The sequence below is a fragment of the Eschrichtius robustus genome, chromosome 17, assembly GCF_028021215.1.
Source record: "Eschrichtius robustus isolate mEscRob2 chromosome 17, mEscRob2.pri, whole genome shotgun sequence".
In the NCBI taxonomy this organism is placed as follows: Eukaryota; Metazoa; Chordata; class Mammalia; order Artiodactyla; family Eschrichtiidae; genus Eschrichtius; species Eschrichtius robustus.
The window spans coordinates 23,876,646-23,900,780 of NC_090840.1; the positions used below are offsets into that span (position 1 = coordinate 23,876,646).

Here is a 24,135-nt window from a genome sequence, read left to right on the forward strand (position 1 = left end):
TATGAAACAAAGCCTGGGCCCTCTGGTCATTAGCTTATTGGTGGTAATACTATTCAAATATACTATACCATGGACACCATAACCCAGGATATTAGAACAGGCTACCTACCAGTCTTTAACAGACCCCTCTAGAGCTTCACCACCATACTGTTTTCAGGGTTCCTGGTATAAACCTGGTTCATATGTGAGGCTATTTTAGGACGTTTTTATGACACTTCAGTAGCTATATGTTGTAGGATTTAGAGAGTAGCACAGTACAGTGAAAGAACATTCCTGGGTGATGGATACACACAGCCCTAGGACTGAATCCCTGCCTTGTGAACTATAATTGTATGGCTGCACCACCTTATTTATGCTCAGAGACTCATTTTCTTCATTTGGAAAATGGGGAAAATATCTTCTACTTTCTATGCTTCTTGTGCAGAATAAATCAGACAATGTACATAAAGTGCCAACATAAGTTTTGAAAAAATTGGCTATTGGGATTATCAGATATAGAAAGGAAATGATCTTAATCCACTCTAGGACAAATTTTGTGAAATTGTGTGTTGTATTAATAACACACACACAAAAATGTCGAAAGGGAAAAGTGCTTTATATATTTAAGTCACAGTAGAAGCCCTCTGACTCATAGGTTGGTTCATGGAAAAGTAGGTCAAAGTGAGGACTCATTAAAAAAGTATACACAGGGGCTTCCCTAGTGGCGCAGTGGTTGAGAGTCTGCCTGCTAATGCAGGGGACACGGGTTCGAGCCCTGGTCTGGGAAGATCCCACATGCCGCGGAGCAACGGGGCCCATGAGCCACAGCTGCTGAGCCTGCGCGTCTGGAGCCTGTGCTCCGCAACAAGAGAGGCCGCGATAGTGAGAGGCCCGCGCACCGCGATGAAGAGTGGCCCCCGCTCGCCGCAACTAGAGAAAGCCCTTGCACAGAAACGAAGACCCAACACGGCCATAAATTAATTAATTAATTAATTAAAAAAAAAAAGTATACACATATACTCTAAAGATATTAACTTAGCAATTAATGCAAACATTCTGACACAGAGCCAGGTTTTCTTGCTAAGTAGAGGCTCACTCACTGGAGCTCTGCACTGATCTCCTTAAATAAACAATACCTAGACTGCAATGTCTGCAATTGCCAGAGTCAGTCACTTTAAAGTAATGCAGGGACAGAAAAGACATTTGGAAAGCAATTCCTTCCAGATTTTTATGATTCCCGCCCCCCGCCCCGCATCTTTATGGTTTACTTGCTCAAACTAATTCAATAGCAATTTCATTAAAAAAAAAAACTATCCTTTATGGAGCCTTTCTAAAACATTAAAATTAGCTTGCATAAGAACAAAAACCCTTTCTGTGCTCATATTTTATTAATTTATGCAATAATCAAATAAATTACCTAGCAATAATACAAATGGGTTTTGGAATAAACACAACTAGCTTCTGCTAAACACATACCTCAAATGAAAGAAGCAAAAGTTCCCAGTTATAGTAGAGGACTACTAATTCCTAACTGTCTAAGTGCTGGTATGAGTCAGTGGGTTTTATAGAAGAGAATCTTGATTAACTTAGCAAGTCAGTTAATTCAATGACAACTGCCAAAGAAATTAATACCGGCGTCACTATGGTTTGTCATAATTTGACTTCTGATTCCAAGTCATAAACTGATATTTAAAAACATATAATGGGGGCTTCCCTGGTGGCGCAGTGGTTGAGAATCTGCCTGCCAATGCAGGGGACACGGGTTCGAGCCCTGGTCTGGGAAGATCCCACATGCCGCGGAGCAACTAGGCCCGTGAGCCACAATTGCTGAGCCTGCGCGTCTGGAGCCTGTGCTCCGCAACAAGAGAGGCCGTGATAGTGAGAGGCCCGCGCACCGCGATGAAGAGTGGCCCCCGCTCGCTGCAACTGGAGAAAGCCCTCGCACAGAAACGAAGACCCAACACAGACAAAAATAAATAAATTAATTAAAAAAAAAAAAACAAAAAACATATAATGGTTAAAACTTTTGAGGTTGGTACTGTAAGAGTTAGGTCCCATCCACACCTCCAAAATTTCTGAATGTAATTATAATATTTCTATTTTGCAACTCACTCAAAGTAGATCACAATACTACCTTTCATGCTTAAATACTATAGTTTATATTCTAACTGTTACTATTAATATAACATCTTTCTAGACTTAATTTTTCTTTTAAAAGTGTTTTTCAAACTTTTTTTTTTGTGATACAAATACTCACCACCACTCCCCCGCAACACCTTAAACAAAACACTCCCAGAACTGTAGCATATAAAACAATGAATGTAGAGCTGCTCTGAACTAGGGCCTAACTCCCCTCTCTACTCCCAGGGCAATCTCTGAAGTCCTTCTGCATAACTCTATAGTTTCTTGGGTCAAAGACTGAAAACTTGGTTCTTTTAAACAATAATCAAAAATATTAAAACAAAAAAGTTACAGAACTTATTAAAAGGCTGTAACTTAGCTAATTAGACTATTCAGTTAACCAAAACAATTTAGGATTCTTATCAGTTGTTTATCACCTTTTTTAAAAAGAAGCAATCTGGTGGCATTTTAGACTTTTAGCAATAGAAGTAGAGGTCAAAGGCCTTCTCTGACTACTGTTATCTTCTACTCGCCAGGCATCCTGTCACCATATTACCCCTTCTTACTCATTTAATTATCAATTTCTAAAATTGATTTGTGCACTAGTTTACTATCTGTTCCTCATTCCCCCAATAGACTAAGTTCCCCCAACTTTATGAGAGCAGAGAGCTAGTCTGTCTTCTTTACCAGCCCTTACAACAGTGCCTGCCAAATTGAAGAGGTCCGGTAAGCGTTTGTTGAATAAATGAAAGAATGAATGAATGAACGAACGAACGAACAAATCAATTCCTGCGCCAGTATGGCTCCTCCCTTTTCATGATCCTCAATCATGAATATATTGATTTTGTGAGTTTAAGTGGGAATTCCTGGTGAGAGTGATTGGATACTGGGCAGGTAGATGGAAGCAGTGAAGGTAACTATGGCAGATAACTAGAGAACAAAGAGATATAGGCATTTAATTCTCCTAAGGAAAAAAAAAAAAAGACTTTAATACAGTGACTGCCCCCTATACTAGAGAATTTATTTGCAAAATTATTATGAGCCACTGCTCTCCCCCCACAAACACTTCTGTTAAATAGGCTGCTTCACTGGGAGGAGAGTACATGTGGAGATAGGGGTTTCAACCATATAGTAATTTCTGTTAATAGGATGTGTGCTTATGTGGTACGTGCATAGTTTTCAATGAACAGTTAATTTAATTTTTCAATTCATTAAACTGAAATTTAATTAAATTAATTAAAATTAATTAATGTTGCAACAGATTCCAGTATTTAACCATTTAGAGCTATACTACACATAAAATAAATTCAAATCATATTATAGAACTGATTAGAGAAATATCTAGTCAAAAAGACTGATATTTAAAATTCTGTGATCTAGTTAATAAGGCATAAGAATCAAATCAGAAATTCTAGACACCTAAAGCATTCTGAAATTTTATGCTCAAGAATATAACATAAAACGGGGGAAGAACGTTTAGATAAAAGAATATCCACAAAGAAATAAATATCCGTGAAAGAAATATCACAAACAAAATTCCATCCACAAATATAAAGAAACATGTATACCACTGGCATTTGCGATTTATAATAAATTTGACTGAGCAGGTGAAATATCCATAATTCAGCAGAGTTATATGTAAAATACATCTCTTTATAAAGCTAATACCTGATGTTCTGGCTGCATGTTAGGTCAGCTTGTAAGAATAAGGATGGCCACTGCAACTGGGAGGCACCCATGGCAGCATGATGTAAAGCTTATCAATTGTAGGGAAGAGAGGAGAGGATTTCTTTATATAAAACAAAGCAGTACTTCATTTTCAAATTACTGATATATTTTCTATTAATGAAAAATGACCTGCTACAGCTCCTGCTGACAGTATGAAAGAGTTTAGGTTGCCTCTCTTGAAGGATAATTTTAGGACCACATATCTTCACAACTTGCCTGGTACATAAACCCTCAATAGAAATTCTTGAGGGATGTCATCATTAGGTCACAAAAACCCTAAATCATCAGGATTTAAAGAATAATAATAGTAGCATCTGTTTACTATATACCAATCACTGTTCTAAATCTTTACATACATTGTCTAATTTAATCCCTTCAATACCCCATTACACAGTAGCCATAGATTACGGTATTAAAATCTAGATGGACACGTCTTACTTAGAAATTTCTTTAGGTTTTACTATTTTTGACTAAGTTTGTATGTTATTTAATATACCAGGGCAAGTCAAGACCTAGCCATTACCTCTCATGCCACGTAGCACAGAACCCATTTTCTCTTCCAGGTATCACTGGTTTACATCACTCACCTTGCTGAGACACTGTTTAGCTTCTGACTACCTGCAGTAGGTGTGCTGGAGCCAGACTGCACCAGCTTGTGAAAGCTGACTGTGCACTCATATTTCCAACTCCACATTCAATGACATCACACAGGTAACTTAACATTGGCCGTGGTGGAACTATTTCATACCACAGAAATCGGCAAATCAAGGCCTTTTATTTATTGGAGAGCTGGCTGTTAAGTATCTACTCACATATCACTGATCTGAGAACATGTGTATTCAGTTGAGTTTGTCAGGTCCTATTCAGATTCAGGTAGAAGGAGCTCCTGTCTCCTAACTGGGTGAGCCCAGTTATCAAGAAGACCTTTAGGTATCCAGAGCTCTCAGGAAAGAGGCAACCCATTCTTGTAACTGCTCCCTTAGAGCTAGAGTAGACTCTTTCCTTACTCATATCTACGGTCTGACTCATTCTTAAACATCACAAACTTCTTAATCACTGTAATTCATCTTATCTAAGATGCCACTGATTATGAGTCACCATAATTTATGTACTATTAAGAATTTTTAAATTGCCAATTAAATTGCATCAACTATAAGATGCATCCTGGTACCAGAAATATTAAAATCTAAAAAAAATGGGTACATTAAAAATTGGTGGAAAAAATTCATTTCTATCTTGACGACTACTGTTTTCCAATCTCAGAGTCTTAGTTCCACCTCTCTTTTCACTCTTTATATTCTACTCCCAGGTCTCCCACCTTAGTGGTTTTCATAAGGCATATTTATATTAATTATCTTTATCTACACAGACCAGAAACAGAATGAATTCTGTTAAGGAAAAATTATATTCCAGAGAGCAGATGCAAAATAGTAAGAAAAGAAAATGATAAAGCATCAGAATTTGCTAAAGTAAGAGAAATGAACATGAAGAAACAGAAAGCAGAGGTTTCTCTGAGAAGCAGATGGAGACTGTGGAAAAGAAGAGGCAAAAAAGTTACACGTAAAATGGCCTGAGCAGCACGTATTAACCAAATTAACCAAAGCTGGTTTTAATTTTATGGCATGAAATGGTTTATTATCAGGATGGACATTCAAATCTTCCCCGAAACTGCTCTCACTGCTTTGAGAAGACATGGATCTGGCCTAACTTGACTAATATGACATGACATGAACTTGGCCTAACTTGACTAACTAGCATGATGAAGAGAAATAAACATATTTTCTGTCTTTTCAAAAAGTCACCAATTAAAATCCAGTAATACTTTTGAGGTATTTCAACTTTTATGCACACGCTTAAAGCACTTAGAAATGATTCTACTTACTCTCCATCCACTTCCGGTCTTTTACATACACAAGGAAACTTGCCACCAAAATCTATATAAAGATCATTCTCCACAATATGAAAGATTCGTCCAATGACTAGTTTATCCTTGGCAGGTCCCATCTGTGTAAGAGGAGAATGTCTCAGCATAGAAGCGAAGGATTCCACATCTTTTGGAGAGCCCTAAATATGAAAAGAGATATTTATATGCATATAATTCAATGCTAAGGTATAATATGGTAGGTACAGTAATGTCTTATAGGGGAAATTTTTAAAAGTCAATTTGCTGTATATTTACGTTTGTAGCAATAATAAAAATGCTGAAATGGAATTTTGCTTTAAAAAGCCTGGGACGCTCTTCAACTTCCTTTTCCTTCCTTTCCTTCTTGAAGAGGAGCCAGGGAAAAGCAGGCATCTGTGCTTGGTGGGGGATGGCGCACATGTGGTGGCCCAGGGCGGAATCTGGAATGTGAGCGGGATAAGGAGCGCCCTTAGACAAAGCCTCAGGCCTGGGGCCAGGAGGGGGTAGGGAGGTGAGTGTGCGAGGAGGGCATCCAAGAAGGCAACTGGCTTCATTCCTAGTACTGACCATCTGCAAAAAAAAAAAAATGCCTTCGAATACTGGTTTAATGAAAGTGACTATGCTTTAATACAAATTTAAGTGAGCATTAAGATAAAAATGATTAAGGGTCCTTTAACTAGCAGTCTGAACAGGCGCTCTTGTTACGTAATATTTTCAAATGACTTGACTTTATCATTTTAATGTTGTATTTTAACATTATAATTTTCTTCTTTTTCCTAAAGTAAAATTTTAAAGGAAAGACAGCTTTAATTGTTTTGTGCTACTCACTTTCTAGGAGTCGTTTGACGTACTGAATTTACTTGAGGTAGGGCTGAACATATAATGCAAGCCGATTACTTCTTTTTTTTTTTTAACTTACCAAAATTTTTTCCAAACACACGCTTTTTCAGAAATCCACGAATACAGATTTGTGCCTTCTACTCATCTTTAATTTGTGTGTGGTGTGGTGTGTGCGCACTTCGGATCAAACTAAGGGAAGCTGAGTTTCTGTTTGTGAGAGCTCATCACAGAAGAATATTAACAATCTGATCTGCCTACGTATATCCTGTATCTGGAATGAATTTTACATTTGTCATTTAAGGGAGAATTACTAAGTGTTTGATAATACACTTACTTTAAAAACTACAAAACCATATTTATGACAATGTTAATGCATGGGATACTCCAAGGATTACAAAATAATCAAATGCCCAGCCAGGAGCTTACTAAGCAGAAGAATACATGCCAAACTAAAAATATAGCTACTGCTCAGCTCTAGCTGCAGTTGCAATTCAAGTCCAGTGTTGCCACATCTTTTGATTTTCCAAGAAAAGTCAGAAATCCATGTATTAACGTAAAATTTCCAATTTTAAGTGTTTATACATTGAAAAAAAGTCTTCATTTTATAAATCAGAGCACATTTTGACCTATGAACCAAAAGTTTATGACCTTTGCTTCAAGAAAAAGAAAGTCAAATCATTTGACAGATGCCAAGTCCCTTAGATGTTCGAGGGAGGGTATGGTGATAGATTTGTTTCAGTCGGTTGAAACCCAATGGGAAGGAATCCTTAGCACATAAGGGTTGATCTAAACCAAAGACAAGTCAGTAGACCTAGATGCCAAATAAAGCTGAAAAGGTAGCTAGGAATATTACACTTTGAGCCATAATACTAGTTTTATGATTCTACACAGTATAATATTTAATTCCTTAAACAAGAACCTTTAAAATAGTTCTTTTGCAGACAGCCAAGCATGAAACACATCTTACAGGCTCAACACAGAAACAGCTATGAATTGTCCTCTTGATGCAAAGAGAGTAATACGAAGTACGCTGTCAGAGACAAGTGCAGCTACTATAACCCTCTGCTGGGAACCACTACACCATCCAGAGCAGCTGGGAAGAGCACTGTTCCAGGCAAGACCAGACAGGTTACCAACTTGGGGGTCTCATTCTGCTTACAACCTGGGAAGGTCCTTCTCATTTTCCCCTATAACCTGCTTTCCCATTACTCCACTTCTGTGGTTGATATCTATTCTTCTTCTTCTTCATCTGTTTTTTTTTTTGGGGGGGGGGGGGACAGGGGGCAGGTAGACTTTCAATTAAAGCCATGGTGTCATTAAAACAGCAGAAGATGAGAGGAAGATACAATAGTAGATCAAATACTTGAATATTTATTGAAGATAATTCAGCCATCACTAGGGCCTCTTCCTAAAACAACAATATCCTTTACAACTGTGAAGGGCTGAGATTAGTATGATAGTAAATGGTATTTCCCTCTAGGTTTTAGAAAATAGAGTGTTCTTGACTATTTAATAAGATCTCTTGAGATTTTTAGTAAATGTGTTGTGAAATATTTACTACATTATAAATTTTATAAAATTATGAATAATTATTTTTAAAGGAGATTTTAAAATCAAGTAAAATAGAATGTTATTGCTTTTTGTTCCATTATTTTTGCCTTCACTTTGTTATATTTTACAATGGAAGTCAATGTGTTTTCAGTGAGTGAAATGATTTTACCACAAGTATAAGACACCTTGATCAATACCTGAATTTGCTTTTAAACTGTATGCTTGCTACACCTTTTTGGAAACTATAACAAATAATTAGACAAAGCCCTCCTTCAAAAAACATGGTCTAGAATCATCTCTGGATTCCCCATTTACTTGTCAAATGGCTTCTAAAAATAATAAATGTAGCACAACCCATGATGACAACCAACACTGTTAGCCCCTCTCATGCTATTGCAGACTGCAAAGACTCCAGGCACACTGTCACCTTCTGGGTGTATCATAGACCTCAGTGTCTAATCCTGGTTATGGAAAATGTTGCTACAAAGTTCATTCATAAAGTTGTCATAGGTAAAGCAGGTGCCTTAGGGTTGACTGCTTCCTTTAAGAATTGGTCGTAAATCTCAGATTTCCTAAGTATTCCTGTTACTCTGCTGTACTGTTTTTTCCCTTTGAAGCCTGAAAGTTGAATAGCACTGTCCAGATAGAACAGGGGAAGGTAAATGAATTACAGATATAGGGAATAGTTCCACTTTCATCCATTCGTTCATCCAATATGTGTTGAATACTGAGTGCCTGTCATGTACCCCAGACTCCATTCTAGCCCTGATATGAAAATATATGAAACAGTTAAACGAACGCGACAAGACATTAGGGTCCAAAAATTGCTGAAAACAATTGCTACCCTCATTCAGGTTGTAAAGAGTCCTATACCAAAGGCTAAGTGGGTTAGACATTATCCTATAAGCCGTGGGAAATTAAAAGAAGTTTTTCATTAATGGGGTGACAGTACTTGTTCTTTGTTTTTAAAAAAAAAACGTTGGCAGCAGTATGCAAAATGGACCAGAGAAAGGGGGGGAAAAAATGGAAAGGGGGCAAACTGTTGAGAAGCTCCTCCAGTAACTAGGACAGAGATGATAAAGGGCCTACACTGAAGCAGTGGCCATAGGAATACAGAAGAAGGGATACAGAGCTATTTACCAAATAGTACAGCAAACACTTGATACCCAATTGGCTGTAGAAAGCAAGGGAAAAGGGGAGCCACTGACGAGGTGGGAGAGCAGTGCAGCAGAAGTAAGAGAGTAAGTTAGTTTCACACTTATTAGGTTTCTGATACCCATAAAATTTTAGGGAACACTGTCTATCTGGTAGGTAGTTAAAAATAATGGTGCACTTTTTTTTTTTTTTTTTTTGCCACACCACATGACTTATGGGATCTCAGTTCCCCGACCAGGTATTGAACCCAGGCCACGGCAGTGAAAGCACTAAATCCTAACCACTAGACCACCAGGGAACTCCCACGGTGCACATATTCATATACATACTTACATAAATTTACACATGTTTACAGTAATATTATATAGATACAAATTCCTCAAAAGAAATATATCAAATGCTAACTGTAAAAATTTACATATAGAACTTTTTTCTTTATATTATTTATATTAGAAAATCTAGAACACAAAGAATATGCAGTACTTAAAATTTTTTAATATATAAAGCCTATGTACATATGTATGTATGTATAAAACTATCATGCAGGGACTTCCTTGGTGGCACAGTGGTTAAGAACCCACCTGCCAATGCAGGGGACACGAGTCTGAGCCCTGGTCCGGGAAGATCCCACATGCCGCGGAGCAACTAAACCTGTGTGCCACAACTACTGAAGCCCGCACGCCTAGAGCCCATGCTCTGCAACAAGAGAAGCCACCGCAATGAGAAGCCCGCGCACCGCAACGAAGAGTAGCCCCCACTCGCCACAACTAGAGAAAGCCCACACACGGCAACGAAGACCCAACACAGCCAAAAATAAGTTAATTAATTAATTGATTTAAAAAAAAGAAATAAACTTAAAAAAAACCATAATGCATATGAAGACATTTAATATATAGCTTGGAATCAGAGGCTACTAGCACTAAAGGAAACACAAGATATCAGCGAGTCCAACCACCTCATTTCACACATGATTACCATACCTGCTACTCACAGCCACATGATAGGCTGAACAGTGATTTAAATACAACTGCCTCAAAAGGTGGAAAGTAGAGAGAAACATTATTTTAAAACTTAAAAGTAAGGACACAGTACAGTAGAATAATAGAAATATTTAGGAAATCTGGGTTCTATGACCAACTCAGCCACTAAATAACTAAAAAATCTTGAGTAATAAGTCTTTTAACCTCTGTAGATCTGTCTTCTCAATTGTAAATAAAAAGACTGGATACCTACCAAGTTGAGTAGTAGGAATTCCTAAATATTCTAAAATATAAAAATGTTTTTTTAAAGTAATAAACTATTGAAAAGGGAAGACAAATCCTACCCAGTCCCTTTTTAAACATAAACAATAACAAAAATAATGAAACGCTATATGTACTTTACTTCATATTAGTTAGCAAGAAAAACATTTCATCATGTGTCTTCTCTGACAAGTAACTTAAAAATGACTCCCTTCTATATACAGATTGCCAACAAACACGTGAAAGGATGCTCAACATCACTAATCATTAGAGAAATGCAAATCAAAACTACAATGACGGGGCTTCCCTGGTGGCGCAGTGGTTAAGAATCCGCCTGCCAGTGCAGGAGACACTGGTCCAAGCCCTGGTCCAGGAAGATCCCGAATGCCGCGGAACAACTAAGCCCGTGCACCGCAACTACCGAGCCTGTGCTCTAGAGCCCGTGCTCCGCAGCAAGAGAAGCCACCGCAGTGAGAAGCCCACGCACCACAACAAAGAGTAGCCCCAGCTCTCCGCAGCTAGAGGAAGCCCACGCACAGCAACAAAGACCCAACGCAGCCAAAAATAAACAAAAATAAAATAAATTTATATAAAAAAAAACTACAACGAGGTATCACCTCACACCAGTCAGAATGGCCATCATCAAAAAATCTACAAACAATAAATGCTGGAGAGGGTGTGGAGAAAAGGGAACCCTCTTGCACTGTTGGTGGGAATGTAAATTGATACAGCCATTATGGAGAACAGTAAGGAGGTTCCTTAAAAAACTAAAAATAGAACTACCATACGACCCAGCAATCCCACTACTGGGCATACACCCTGAGAAAACCATAATTCAAAAACAGTCATGTACCACAATGTTCACTGCAGCTCTATTTGCAATAGCCAGGACATGGAAGCAACCTAAGTGTCCATCGACAGATGAATGGATAAAGAAGATGTGGCACATATATACAATAGAATATTACTCAGCCATAAAAAGAAAGGAAATTGAGTTATTTGTAGTGAGGTGGATGGACCTAGAGTCTGTCATACAGTGTGAAGTAAGTCAGAAAGAGAAAAACAAATACCGTATGCTAACACATATATATGGAATCTAAAAAAAAAAAAAAAAAAAAGGTTTTGATGAACCTAGGGGCAGGACAGGAATAAAGACGCAGATGTAGAGAATGGACTTGAGGACATGGGGAAGGGGAAAGGTAAGCAGGAGCGAAGTGAGAAAGTGGCATGGACATATATACACTACCAAATGTAGAATAGATAGCTAGTGGGAAGCAGCCGCATAGCACAGGGAGATCAGCTCGGTGCTTTGTGACCACCTAGAAGGGTGGGATAGGAAGGGTGGGATAGGGAGGGTGGGAGGGAGATGCAAGAGGGAGGAGATATGGGGATATATGTATATGTATAGCTGATTCACCTCGTTATAAAGCAGAAACTAACACACCAATGCAAAGCGATTATACTCCAATAAAGATGTTAAAAAAAAAAAAGATATCAGAATGAAATAAATGTTTATGTATTACAAAAAAAAAAAAAAGACTCCCTTCTATTAATTGTGCTGCAACAACTTCAGTTTCCTCAACCCTACCCGGTAAATGTTATGCTCATAACAATGCTCTTTTAGTAAAATTAATGGATTAGTGGTTCAAGATGGCAGAGTGAGTACTTACATTTCTCTCTCTCCCTCCTGAAATTCCATTCAATGATGGTAAAGAATGAACGAAAAAATTACAAACCCTCAGTATTAAAGAGAAGAAAATGGAGACAAAAAGTATATAAGAGATTTCAACAACTTTTTAATGGACTGAAGACATGTAGAAGGGTGGTTAACTAGTGAAGCAGAGTGAAGGAAACTGCAGCTAAAAACACATGCAGTATGAAAATAAGTCAGTCTATTCTGAAGAATCCCATAAAGGTGCTGGACTCCGTCAGGCCAGGAATTGTAGAAAGCTGGAATGATAAGAGAGGCTGAAAACAAAGGGAATAATTAAAAGAATACAGGCAGGGAAGGCAATTTTCTGTCAAGCACAGAACACCTGGCAGAAAGGCCAAGTGCACAATACCTAATAATAAGGCATTTATTGCCCTGGCAAAATAAATACGATAAACTTTTTTTCTCTTCTCTAAAAAACATAATAATAATTGAATAAATTGTCTAAAGAAATAAGTTAGGAGGGTTGGTTACGCAGCAATAGGTGACTTAGCCCATCAGGAAAGAAAAGAATCGAAATGACAGGTTTTTGGCAAGGTACGAGCAATTAGTAAAGCCTGGAGTAGGAGGGCGGGCGCCTAAAGGCTCTGAAGTCAGACCACATGGTTCAGGTCCTGGCGGTACCACTTACCAGCTCTGTGGTTGGCGCAGTGCACTTAGACTCTCTGTGCTGCTGTTTACTCACCTATAAAATGGGGTTAATAATTATACCTATTTTACAGGGTTGTTGTGAGGATTCAATAAACACATGACTATATGTAAAGCTCTCAAACTGTGCCTCTGACAGGGCAAACACCTCTTAAAATGTAGCTTTAAACAAAAAATTAATCAATTTCTTATAGACGCAGTCACCACCAAGTTTTATGGATAATCCTAGTAGTTTTCAAACAGAACAATTTTGCCTGCCCTCCCTCTCCCCACCCCCCAAATCCCCCCTCTGTCCTGGGGACATCTGGCAGTGCCTGAAGACATGTCTGATTCCCATGACTGGGGATGTTACTGGAATGCACTGGGTAGGGGCCGGGGATGCTGTTAAACACCCTACAACGCACAGGGCAGCCCCCACAGCAAAGAATTATCTGGTCCAAAGTGTCACCAGTGCCAAGACTGAAAAACCCTGCACAAGGCAGACTCAGGAGCACACGGCAGGCCAGGTATAGGAGCAATGGCAGTTGCATTTAGGGAGATCTAGGATGGAAGGCAAGACAAAAGATTAAGGGAGTGAGATTCCAAGATAGAACGGCTACCAAGTAGTTCCAGACTGAGTATAAAGAAAGGTAGACCCAGAAAAAAAGTTGGTAGACTGGTAGATAAAGGTGTGATTCAGGAAACAGAGAAGGTGAAGAGGGTAAAACTGTGGTCCAAGAGGGCTCAGGAGTTTGAGAACTTGAAGATATCGTTCCAAGTGATAATGAATTTGCATACATACAAATTATGGTATATCTGCAAGTATCAGAAAGTAGAAGTGAAGGTCTAGGAATATGATACTTAGAATACGATGTGCATCTCTGTTGCCCAAGTGTTAGTAAAGCCATCGATGTACATGCTGAAGTCCATGAAGATGGCAAGTAAGAAGGGGAAAAGGGAAAAGCTGTGAGTCAAATGCTGAAGAAAAAAACTCAAAAGAATTGAGAAGATTTCTATCAAGGAATCTTTCCTTAAATATTTCTAACACAACAGTGGTCTGAAATGGTAGAGAAGCAAGAACCAAAACGACTCCTTTTCTTCTCAGACCCATCTGAGAAGTAGTGTTATCAAGAGAAATCGAGGAAGAAAGCAAGAAACACTTGTGAGAAGCTTAAAGGGAGACCGTGCACAGAAAGATGCAGGAGACTTGGGACCAAGGAATACAGATCTAGAGAGCAGGCTGAAGGAAAGAAGGCAAGTAATATGAAAGAACAGTTATCTCCATGATAACCCAGAGAACAAAAGAAGAAACTTCTGGAACTTCTAGTGATGGTTTTTTACTTCACCCTTTAAACTGTTGTTTTTTGTGAATGCTTTAAAATGTATATAACAAATAGTACTGTAGTACTGTAGTACATAAATCTTTTTAAAGTAAATATTGGGGCTTCCCTGGTGGCGCAGTGGTTAAGAATCCACCTGCCAATGGAGGGGACACGGGTTCGAGCCCTGGTCCGGGAAGATCCCACATGCCACGGAGCAACTAAGCCCGTGTGCCACAGCTACTGAGCTTGCGCTCTACAGCCCGCGAGCCACAACTACTGAAGTCCACGTGCCACAGCTACTAAAGCCCGTGTGCCTAGAGTCCATGCTCTGCAACCAGAGAAGCCACCACAATGAGAAGCCCGCGCACCGCAACGAAGAGAAGCCCCGGCTCGCTGCAACTAGAGAAAGCCTGCACACGGCGACGAAGACCCAACAAAGCCAAAAATAAATAAAATAAATAAATAAATAAATAAAGTAAATATTGGAACATGTGTTCAAAAATTTCTTAATGAAGGGGCATTATCAAAAAAAGTTTAGAAACCTTTATAATAGAGGTATATCATAGTAGCAGGAGAATAATTATGCCGGATAGGGAGAAACATAGTTACGAGAGGAGGCTGGATAACCAGAGTGATTTGCATGATTTTGCTAATTCATATCAACAGAAACTGAGGATATATGTGGGAATGGATCCTAAGGAGACCGGATCAGGGTGAGAGGAAGACAGTGTTGCCTTGACCCAAATTTACCAATATAGGCTCACTAAGCAGAGATTCAGATACAATATATTAGCTTAAATGGCTGAGAGTGATAGACTATACTAGATGAAGCTGAAATACCAGAACTTCCTTAGTATACCACAAAGAAAGGTATCCAAAGGCTTGAAGAGAATGGAATGCTGGAGTGGATTTATTGTTTATGATCTGTTCACCACTCCTTACTATGGCCCCCAAGAGGATCTATAAGATACTCAGTTCACCAGGGTTAAGAGAAATACCTGTGTGAAGGGAGCACCAGCATTCCTGAAAGCTGTGTGGTAGCGATTCTCTGTAGGCCAGGACTGACAGTGAGAACTGCTGCCAACAAGAGCTCCCTGAATTCAATGGAGATCATGTGGCAGGAGTCAAGCCAGCACTTACTAGCCAACAACATGGTGGGCATGGTTATCATAATGCAGCAGAGCCTAAAAGCAATCCAACTAATCTGACCTGTAGAGCTCTTTGGTGTTGGCTGGTTGGTTATGGTGTCCTTAGAAATAAAATAGATGGGAAAACTCCAGTTCTAGAGAACAGAAGTCTGACTTGAACACCACATATGAATATCAAGGCCCCTCAACCAATTCCCAAAGTTGAAGCAATTCTCAGACACCAAGCCTTCTGAATGAAGAGGAGGTTGTGTCCCCTTGAGGGAAGATCCCGCTACCAAACCAAAAATTTATATCACCAATCTTCCTTCTAGCTTTCCCAAAAGGAGCTGTGGTTATTTACCAGAATGACTGTTCACTGAGGAAGGAGAAATCATCAGACCTTTCAGGGATTATCTGAACTGACACTAACTCTTCAAGAACCAACTCAATGCCAGTCAGAACAGGGGCTTATGGAGATCACGTGATAAATGGAGTTTTAGCTCAGCTCTATCCCATGAACCTGCTCTATAGTTCTCTCCCTAGTTCCAGAAGGCACAATTGCAATAGGTATACTCAGCAACCGACAGGATCCCCACACTGGTTACCTGATCTGTAGAGTGAAGGCTATTAAGGTACAGAAGGCCAAGTAAAAGATGAATTTGTCTGGTAGGTAGTAGAACTTCCCCTACCTACCAAGCAAGTAAATCAAAGGCAATAAATACCACATTCCTAGAGGCATTGCAGCAATTAGTGCCACTATCAAGGACCTGGAAGATGCAGCGTGGTGATGCCTACCACACGCCCATTCAACTTGCCTATGAGGCCTTGCAGAAAGCAGACAGGTCTTAGAAAATGACACTTTATTATCATAAACTTAATCAAGTGGTAACTCCAATTTCAGCTATTCCAGATGTCATTTCATGGCTGGAGCAAATCAAATTTCCTCCAGCACCTGGTGTGCAATAATTATCTAACAAATGCGTTCTTTTCTAGACCTGCTAGTAAAGACTATATACCTCCAGGTTACATTAATTCTCTAGCTCTATGCCACAGTCTAGTCTACAAAGACTTTGATTGCCACTCCATTCCACTGGACAGCATGCTGCTCCATTTCATATGCTGATTCGATCTGGAAGCAGAAAGCTGCAACTCCTCCTGACACATGGTAAGACCCATATATGCCCGTGGGTGGGAAATAAATCCCACAAAAACACTGGGCCTTAGTGAAATCCCTAGGGAGCCAATGGTCTGGGCTACGTCAAGATATCCTTTCTTACTGCTAAGAAAGAAGCTCAATGCCTAGAGGGTCTCTTTGAATTCTGTAGGCAACAAATACCTCATTTGGACACGCTTCTTCAACTCTTTTACCAAGTAACCCAAAAAGCTGCCAGTTTTGAGTGGTGCCCAGAACAATATAAGGCTCTGCAAAAGGTCTAGGCTATCAGGTAAGCTCTTCTACTACTTGAGTTTTACAACCCAGCAGATGTGGCAGTGGCAGTATATACACGTAGAATGAGACTTTGACAGACCTCCCTAGGTGAAGTGTAGTGCAGAGCTAGACTACCTTTGAATGACAGCAGTAAAGGACTTTGAGCAGTATACTTGAATGATCATTTTGCCTGGAAAGAGAGATGGCCTACGGTGAGGATCTATATTGATTTGTGTGAAGTGACTAATGATTTTGCTGGATGGCCAGGGATCTAGCAGGAACATGATTGGGAAATAGATAACAAGAAGGTCTGGGAAAGAGATAGGAAGATAGAATATAGGACACAGACTGAGATAGGACACAGAGTGAGAAAATAAATGTGAATAATTTCTTCTGCAGAAAAGAATCTTAATAATCAAGGGATAAGATAACTAGTCATGTGGAGGTCAGTCAACCTCTTTCCCCAGCCACTCCTGCTCACCTCCCCAGTGAGTTCAAGAACAAAGCTGCCACGACAGCAGGGATTGCTTCCGTCTTAGGGGTAGGGGAGGTATCTCACATGTCCCAGAACACTGACCGACGGCATTTTACCAGGTGCAAGCCCCTGAATTTTTGTGAGATGGAGGTTATGCATGGATTCAGGAATACTGACTTCCACTCACCCTGTGAGTAGTGATCTGGCTACAGCCACTGCTAAAAGACCAATCTGCCATGGCAGAAACCAATACTAAGCTTTCAATACAGCATCATTCCCTGGGAGGATCAGCCAGCCACCTGGTGGCAGGCTGATTACACTGGACCATTCAAAATGGAAAGGACAGTGATATATTGTCACTGGAATAGACACTTATTCTGAATATGGGTTTGCCTTCCCTGCCCACAAAGCTTCTACCAAAACCACCATCCATGAACTTATAGACTCTCATATTCATTGTCACGGTATTCCAAACAGCATTGCTTCTAACCAAAGAAATCATTTTACAGCAAATTATGGGATAATGGGATAATGGGCTCATGCTTATGGAATTCACTGGTCTTACTAGTACTGGGCCTGACAGACTAGTGAAATGATCCTTTTCAAAAAAAAATTAAACTTTCTATTTTGAGACCATTGTAGATTCACATGCAATCGTAAGAAACAACACATGGGGAGCTCCTGCACCCTTTACTCAGCTCTCCCAATGGTAACATCTTGTAAAACCATATAGTATAATATTACAACCAGGAAAGTGACATTGATATAATACACAGATAGTATTCAGATTTCACCAGTTTTAGATATAATCATTTGTGTGTGTGTATTTAGTTCTATACAATATGTGAAGGTTCATGTATACACCGTCGCAGTCAAGTTATAGGAAGTTCCATCACCACAAGGATCCCTTGTGTTTCCTTTTATAACTCCCCATCTCCCTTCTGCCCTATCCTAACTCTTAGCAACCACTGATCTGTTCCCTATCTCTGTAATTTTGTCACTTCAAGAATGTCACATAAATGGAACCACACAATAGGCAACCCTTTGGGACTCGCTTTTTTCATTCAGCATAATTCCCTTGAGAGTTATTCAAGTTGCTGCCTGTATCAACCACCGGTCCCTCTTTATTGCTGAGTAGTATTCCATACGAGAGATATACCACAGTTTGTTAACCACTGAGCAGTTGAAGGACATCTGGGCTATTTCCCGTTTTGGGCTCTTACAAATAAAGCTGCTATGAACATTTCTGTACAAGTTTTTATATGAACATAAGTTTTCATTTCTCTGGGATAAACACTGCTCCAGTGTGCACTTATCTCCTTTGGGAGGACCTGACCATCTCCACCTAGGTAGCTGGCCACAGGCCAGAGGACTTGTTGAGTCACTGACTCCTGGACTGGGAGTCTATCATTCCTTGTTCGCCAGTTGCCAACAGCAGAGTGCCCAATGATTTACAAAGACAGGGAAAATACAAACTGAATCGTCATGGTTTAATTTTATTCCCAAATCCCTACAAACCAGGCTCCACTCAAATGTGATAGTTTCCTTTATTTCCTGTTATTTAATGCCTATAGATAAAAACAAACTTAAGAGTTGTAATCACGTTAGAAAAATTAATCAAAAGAGAAAATCTTAATATAACCTTTAAAAGAAAAGACAAAATAAAGCAAAATCCAAACACATTAAAAGAAGGGAGTGAGATGTCTGAGCAAAAATAAGAGTTAAGAAAGATATACAACTAGTGAAAGCTAACGCTGACTTGAGAAGTCCGAAGAGTCTGATTGCGTATGATCAGAGCATATGACCACCCACAAAACAAAATACATACAGAATATATTCATCATTTCTTTGTAGGAAATGTACAGTATTATTTATAGGTATATTATAGCTGTTGATAAAAAAAACCTACTTTCCCTAGAGATTTATATCTACCTCAATACACTCTTTCATTGTTTTTATATTAGCTGGTCATTTCCTCTAAACCTGCTTTGAAAATGTTAGACTCTACTGTGAAACTAGACATTTCAGAAGGTTTTATTTATCAGTTAGAGATAACTCTCCTAAAAGTCTCTAATGTAAAAACCAGGGAGCACCATGGTTAAAACCAGAAATATTTTTCATCATTCCTTTACATATTAGTTTTTAAAACATTGGTGTAATTTTTTAAGTTGTCAATATAAAACTAGTGAGAAAACAAAGGGTTAAATAAAGCTGTATAACATTGCTATTTTACGAATTTAGAAGACTTAAAACTTATACTAAAAATAAGAGAATTGAAACAAATCCTTCAAGTAAGCTATTTTTTGGATTTTTCCAGTATTCTGAAAGGACAAAATAGCTGATTTAAATATTCTATCTTCTGGAATATTCCAGCATTTTGAAATAAAAAGTGCCAATAAGAAATATTCATGAAAAAGTAAAAAATAACATTTAAAAATATTTACATAAAATCTGTCTAATATATTGCTAAAATGAAACTATAAAGTATAACATCAGTATTCCACATAAATAAGCTAGAACAATGTTATTCTCCATCTTAAAAAAATAAAACATTCTGTGTAGCCTCAAAAACTCTTGCAAACCATTTTTTCAATGTGCTGAAAAGTAATATGCCCCCCTCTACTGTTAAGAAACAGTAATATTCAAAAAGCAGAAAACCAATTCTTTGCTCAACTATTGCCACCCTGTGGCTATAAGGTGGACCTTTCACTATACTATAGCTCCCCATCGGCTTAACAGGTTCTACAAATCTCTATCGTCTAAGTGACATAAAACGGTTAAAGTTTTTAAAATAGTAAAAAAAAAAAAAAAGAGAGAAAAGGTATTTGACTTTAAAAATGTATTTAGCAAACATCTACCAGGTCCTGTATTCATAAGTATGTGTTACGTTGGTTACAAAAATGAAAAGGACTTGGTCCCATCCTAAAGAAAAATAAACAAACACTTAAAGAGATACATGCATAAACCAATCTTATAGCTAATGAATCAAGGAAAAGATAATGGATAAGTGAGCATGGATGAGTAAATGGCCTTTCAGGTCATTTAAACTTGAGATTCCTTTAACTGGTAACCTCACTGAAATTTTAGGATAGGGAATTCATGATGAACTGTCCTTGATTAAATTCCTGCCGGCAGGGGAAAGTCCCTTTTAAGGATAACTTGCTTGGCTCTTACTGAATATCACTTATTTCTGAGGTGCACATATAGATACATGTCTGCACTTTGAGAGTAAGAATTAAACCAATGGGTAGGATGTCAACTTTCATTCCTATGTATATGTATATTTTAATCCAATAACACGAGATGTTATTTCTCATTTATAGTTATTCAGACATCAAACTGTGTAAATCTTATTCCAATTCATATCAACAAATATATATTAAATCCCTACTAATGTGTAAGGCATTATGCAAGGAATGAAAAGGGTAAATAAAAAACTACCCCGACCTTCAAGAATTACAATCTAGGAGATGGGATAAAACAAGTTCACAAATGGCTCTAATATAACTTAAGAGTTGTGTGTGTAAAATAAAGGTAGCATAAAACAAAGCCCCAAGACATTCAGAAGGAGTTTCACCTGGTTGGTGAAATGACAAAGGCCTAAAAGAAGAGGTGATTTTTACTATGGAATTTGCAGGCAGGGAAGCTAATTCTAGGGGAAAGAGCAAAGGTAAAGAAATAATGCTTTGTTTAGGGAACAGCAAACTGTTTACCTTCTAAAAACATTTTTTTAAGCAGAAACCATGTTACAAATTAAATCTTACATAGAACCCCAATATATATAACATTAAGTGTAGTATTTTGATGGTATAAGTGTATTTTATGAGTTCAAATTGATAGCATTTACTTCTTAAGTCAAAAAATGTGAACATGCAGTTATTTTGATAAAAATTACAAACTGGTATCAGAGGTGAGAGATAAACAACTCCAGTTCCCAATTTTTGTATTTTGTTTTGACTGCCCACTACCAAGAAAATCCACTTATAATACCCCACACGTATAAGTGGGTGAGGAAACAGGCACTGTCATGCACTGTAAGTGGAAGTGTGGTGCAGTCTGTATGTATCAAAACTCAAATTGTGTGTACACATTGACCTAGTATATATCCCATAAATAAGCAAAAAAAATGTAAAATGCTCACTGTACCATTGTCTGTATTAAGGGAAAAAAAACCCAGAAACAACCTAGAAGCTCATTAGTGAAGGCCTGGTTAAATAAATTATGCTATATCCACACCATGGAATACCAAACAAGTACTTTTTCAATGAGATATACAGTCAGACCTCTGTATTCACGGATGCGGGAGCCGCAGAGGGTTACCTGCACCGTTTATATAAGGGACTTGAGCATCCAGGGATTTTGGTATGGCAGAGGGTCCTGGCACCAAACCCCCGTGCATACCTAGGGACAGCAGTAAGTACACTACATTATACATATGTAATGATAAGGAAAAATAGTCAAAGTTACACTTAAGCGAGAATAGCAATTTTCAGCGGCAGCAATGAAAATATACTGAATGCTTATTATCAGGTACTTGTGCTAAGTGTTTAAATAATGAATTCATTTAATCTCATAATAATTCCATGACAGGGTTTCCTTTTATAAAAAAAGGAAAAGAAGATATACGGATATCAAGTAACTTTCCAAGGAAACACAGCCAGTAAATGACAGAAGAATTAGAATTCAGACCAAGTCTGTCTGAATCCAGAGCTTACATTCTTAAACATTAATAATGTAGTTCAAAACTTGTACGTTTTTAAGTATATATATATATATAATTAGCTTATATTCATATATGCATACATAAAATCTCTAGCAGTATGCATTTATAAAAATACACCTTCCAGCTTTGAGAAAGTGAGGAAAAGAAAAAGGGGGCTTTTATATTTCCCATAGTAACCTTCAGTGCTATTTACATGCCCCTTTTGCAATATTATTTTTATACTTTACAATTTTTTTTCAAAAATCCTGATCACACAATAAAGACGAACTTTATTCATCTTGTAATCTCAGGATACTCTTCAATTAAATAGTTCCAGAAACTTCAAAGAGTAAAGTGAAAGATTTTTCACAAAGTTGAATCTTTACATCAATACCTAACAACTACTCATATTCCTCATGATAAATATGTCACAAAAGTACTGGAAACTTCCAATAAACACTAAAATAAAGCTAATGTGGTATCTTCAGTTTTCTTATTACTCTGACAATTGTTTTTGCTCAGTTATTACTCTGGAGTAGCACATTTAACTCACATGCTCAAGCCTGCCCTACCCTCACTTATACAACCGTTTGCGAGCAGTCACACAAAGATCTCAATTCAAAGACTGCTCAGATTGTCCTGAAGTTCAAGTGTGCACTTTCTGTTCTATTCATTCATTCACGCCTTGGGCAAACACTTACGGAGTGCCCACTAAGAGTCAAGCACTGTGCTAGATGCTGGGCAGTTTTCTATAACCCACGACACTATCCATCGGTAAACTGTTTGCTACTGGTTCCCAAAGCGATGAGTACAGAAATTGAGACAGTTTATTTTTATACAGTTTAATATTGCCAGACATCCAATTTCATGTCCGCTGACTCAAAAAATCTGACTTGTATTTACGCCTATTTCTTCCATTTTATTTATCTAGTAATTCTATCGCGTTTTACAAAATTATTGCCTCGGACAGATGGATTTTTAAAAAAAAGGTCATTTACAGAAAAGGAAAGTGAAGCATCGACAGGTTACATTACTTGCTCAAGTTCATAGTGACAGTAATTCTCTGATTCACCTCTCCAACTGAATTAAGAAATATTTATGATCAGCCTGGTACGCCAGACACTAAGGTCCACACTGCAGCTGCTGGGTAGAACAAGAGGAGCAGAGGGCCCTGCCTCTCTCAGTGGATCCAACTTTACTCGGAGTCCCAAGAGTCGCCCTAGGCGCGTCACTGGCAACGCTCGCTGCTGGTTTCCCTTCCAGCACTCGCCTGAGGAAGACGCGTGCCAAGGAGTGTGGACAGCGCACGCCCAGCATGTAGATGCTGTACAAAAGTACAACAAACGGAGGAAAAACACCACCACACGCTCTGTTCTAAGTAGCCAGCAGATGGGACAAGCCACACCACCGCCCCCCACTCTACTCCCTACGCCGGGCCCCGCCCTGCCTCTCGGTCCCACCCACCTTGCCGGGCCCACCCCTTACGCCGGGCTCCGTCCCGGCTCCCGGCTCCACCTACAACGGCGGGCCCCGCCCGCCAACGCGTCGCTGGCTTAGCTCCCGCAACTCACTCTCATCCGCTCGAGCTCCGCCTTCCGCTGCAGTTCTGAGTGCCGCTTCAAAGAGTTCGCGAAGCCGCCTAGGCGCGGCCTAGGCTCCGTGGAATCAGAACTCTCGCTTCCGGAGCCACTTTCAGTGCCTGCGTCTCGACAGGGCCGAAAGAAGAGAAGCACTCGCAGAAAATGACTGTCGGCAGTCACGGCACGGGTCCGGCACAGCGCCGCCATGACGGCTCCACAACCTCTGACCTTTGGCTTCTCCGCGAACGTGCAGGTCACGGGGCGGAGCAATGAGAGGCCCGCCCACTTGCGGAGCACTGCGGACCGGCGGGCGTGGCCTAATCGGTGTAAGGGGGAAGTGTGGGTTGAGAGAGACTTAAGCTAAAATTGGGGGACTAAAGGTGGTTAGAAGTCCCCTACTAGCAGCGACCCGCTAAGTTTTGCATGGAAAGGGTTTTGACTCGGAGCAATTTCGCCCTCGCGGGAGCCCTTTGGGCCTCATGCTGCTGTAAATTCTGGTAAGGCGACTCTTGCTGGCCCCGCCGCCTGCGTGTGTGCCCCAGATGGCCCCAAGGCTCTCTGCTCGCCACCGCTCTTCAGGTCTTTGCTCAAATGCGAGGTTCTCCTTGACTATCTTATTTAGAATTGGAATCCCAGACAAGATG

At 39.3% G+C, this 24,135-nt stretch overlaps 1 protein-coding gene across 1 annotated transcript in view; it reads right to left on the reverse strand.

Moving 5' to 3' along the window:
- MRPS28 (mitochondrial ribosomal protein S28) overlaps nucleotides 1-23,720 on the reverse strand; it is a 103,421-nt gene extending 79,701 nt beyond the window's left edge. Inside the window, exons 1-2 of the mRNA XM_068525343.1 lie at nucleotides 23,483-23,720; nucleotides 5,711-5,892 (exon numbers count right to left, since the gene is read on the reverse strand). Of these exons, the coding sequence (XP_068381444.1) occupies nucleotides 5,711-5,892; nucleotides 23,483-23,698 (398 nt within the window). The 5' untranslated portion in view covers nucleotides 23,699-23,720. The remainder of the gene's footprint in view (nucleotides 1-5,710; nucleotides 5,893-23,482) is intronic.
- Between the last annotated feature and the right edge of the window lie 415 nt (nucleotides 23,721-24,135).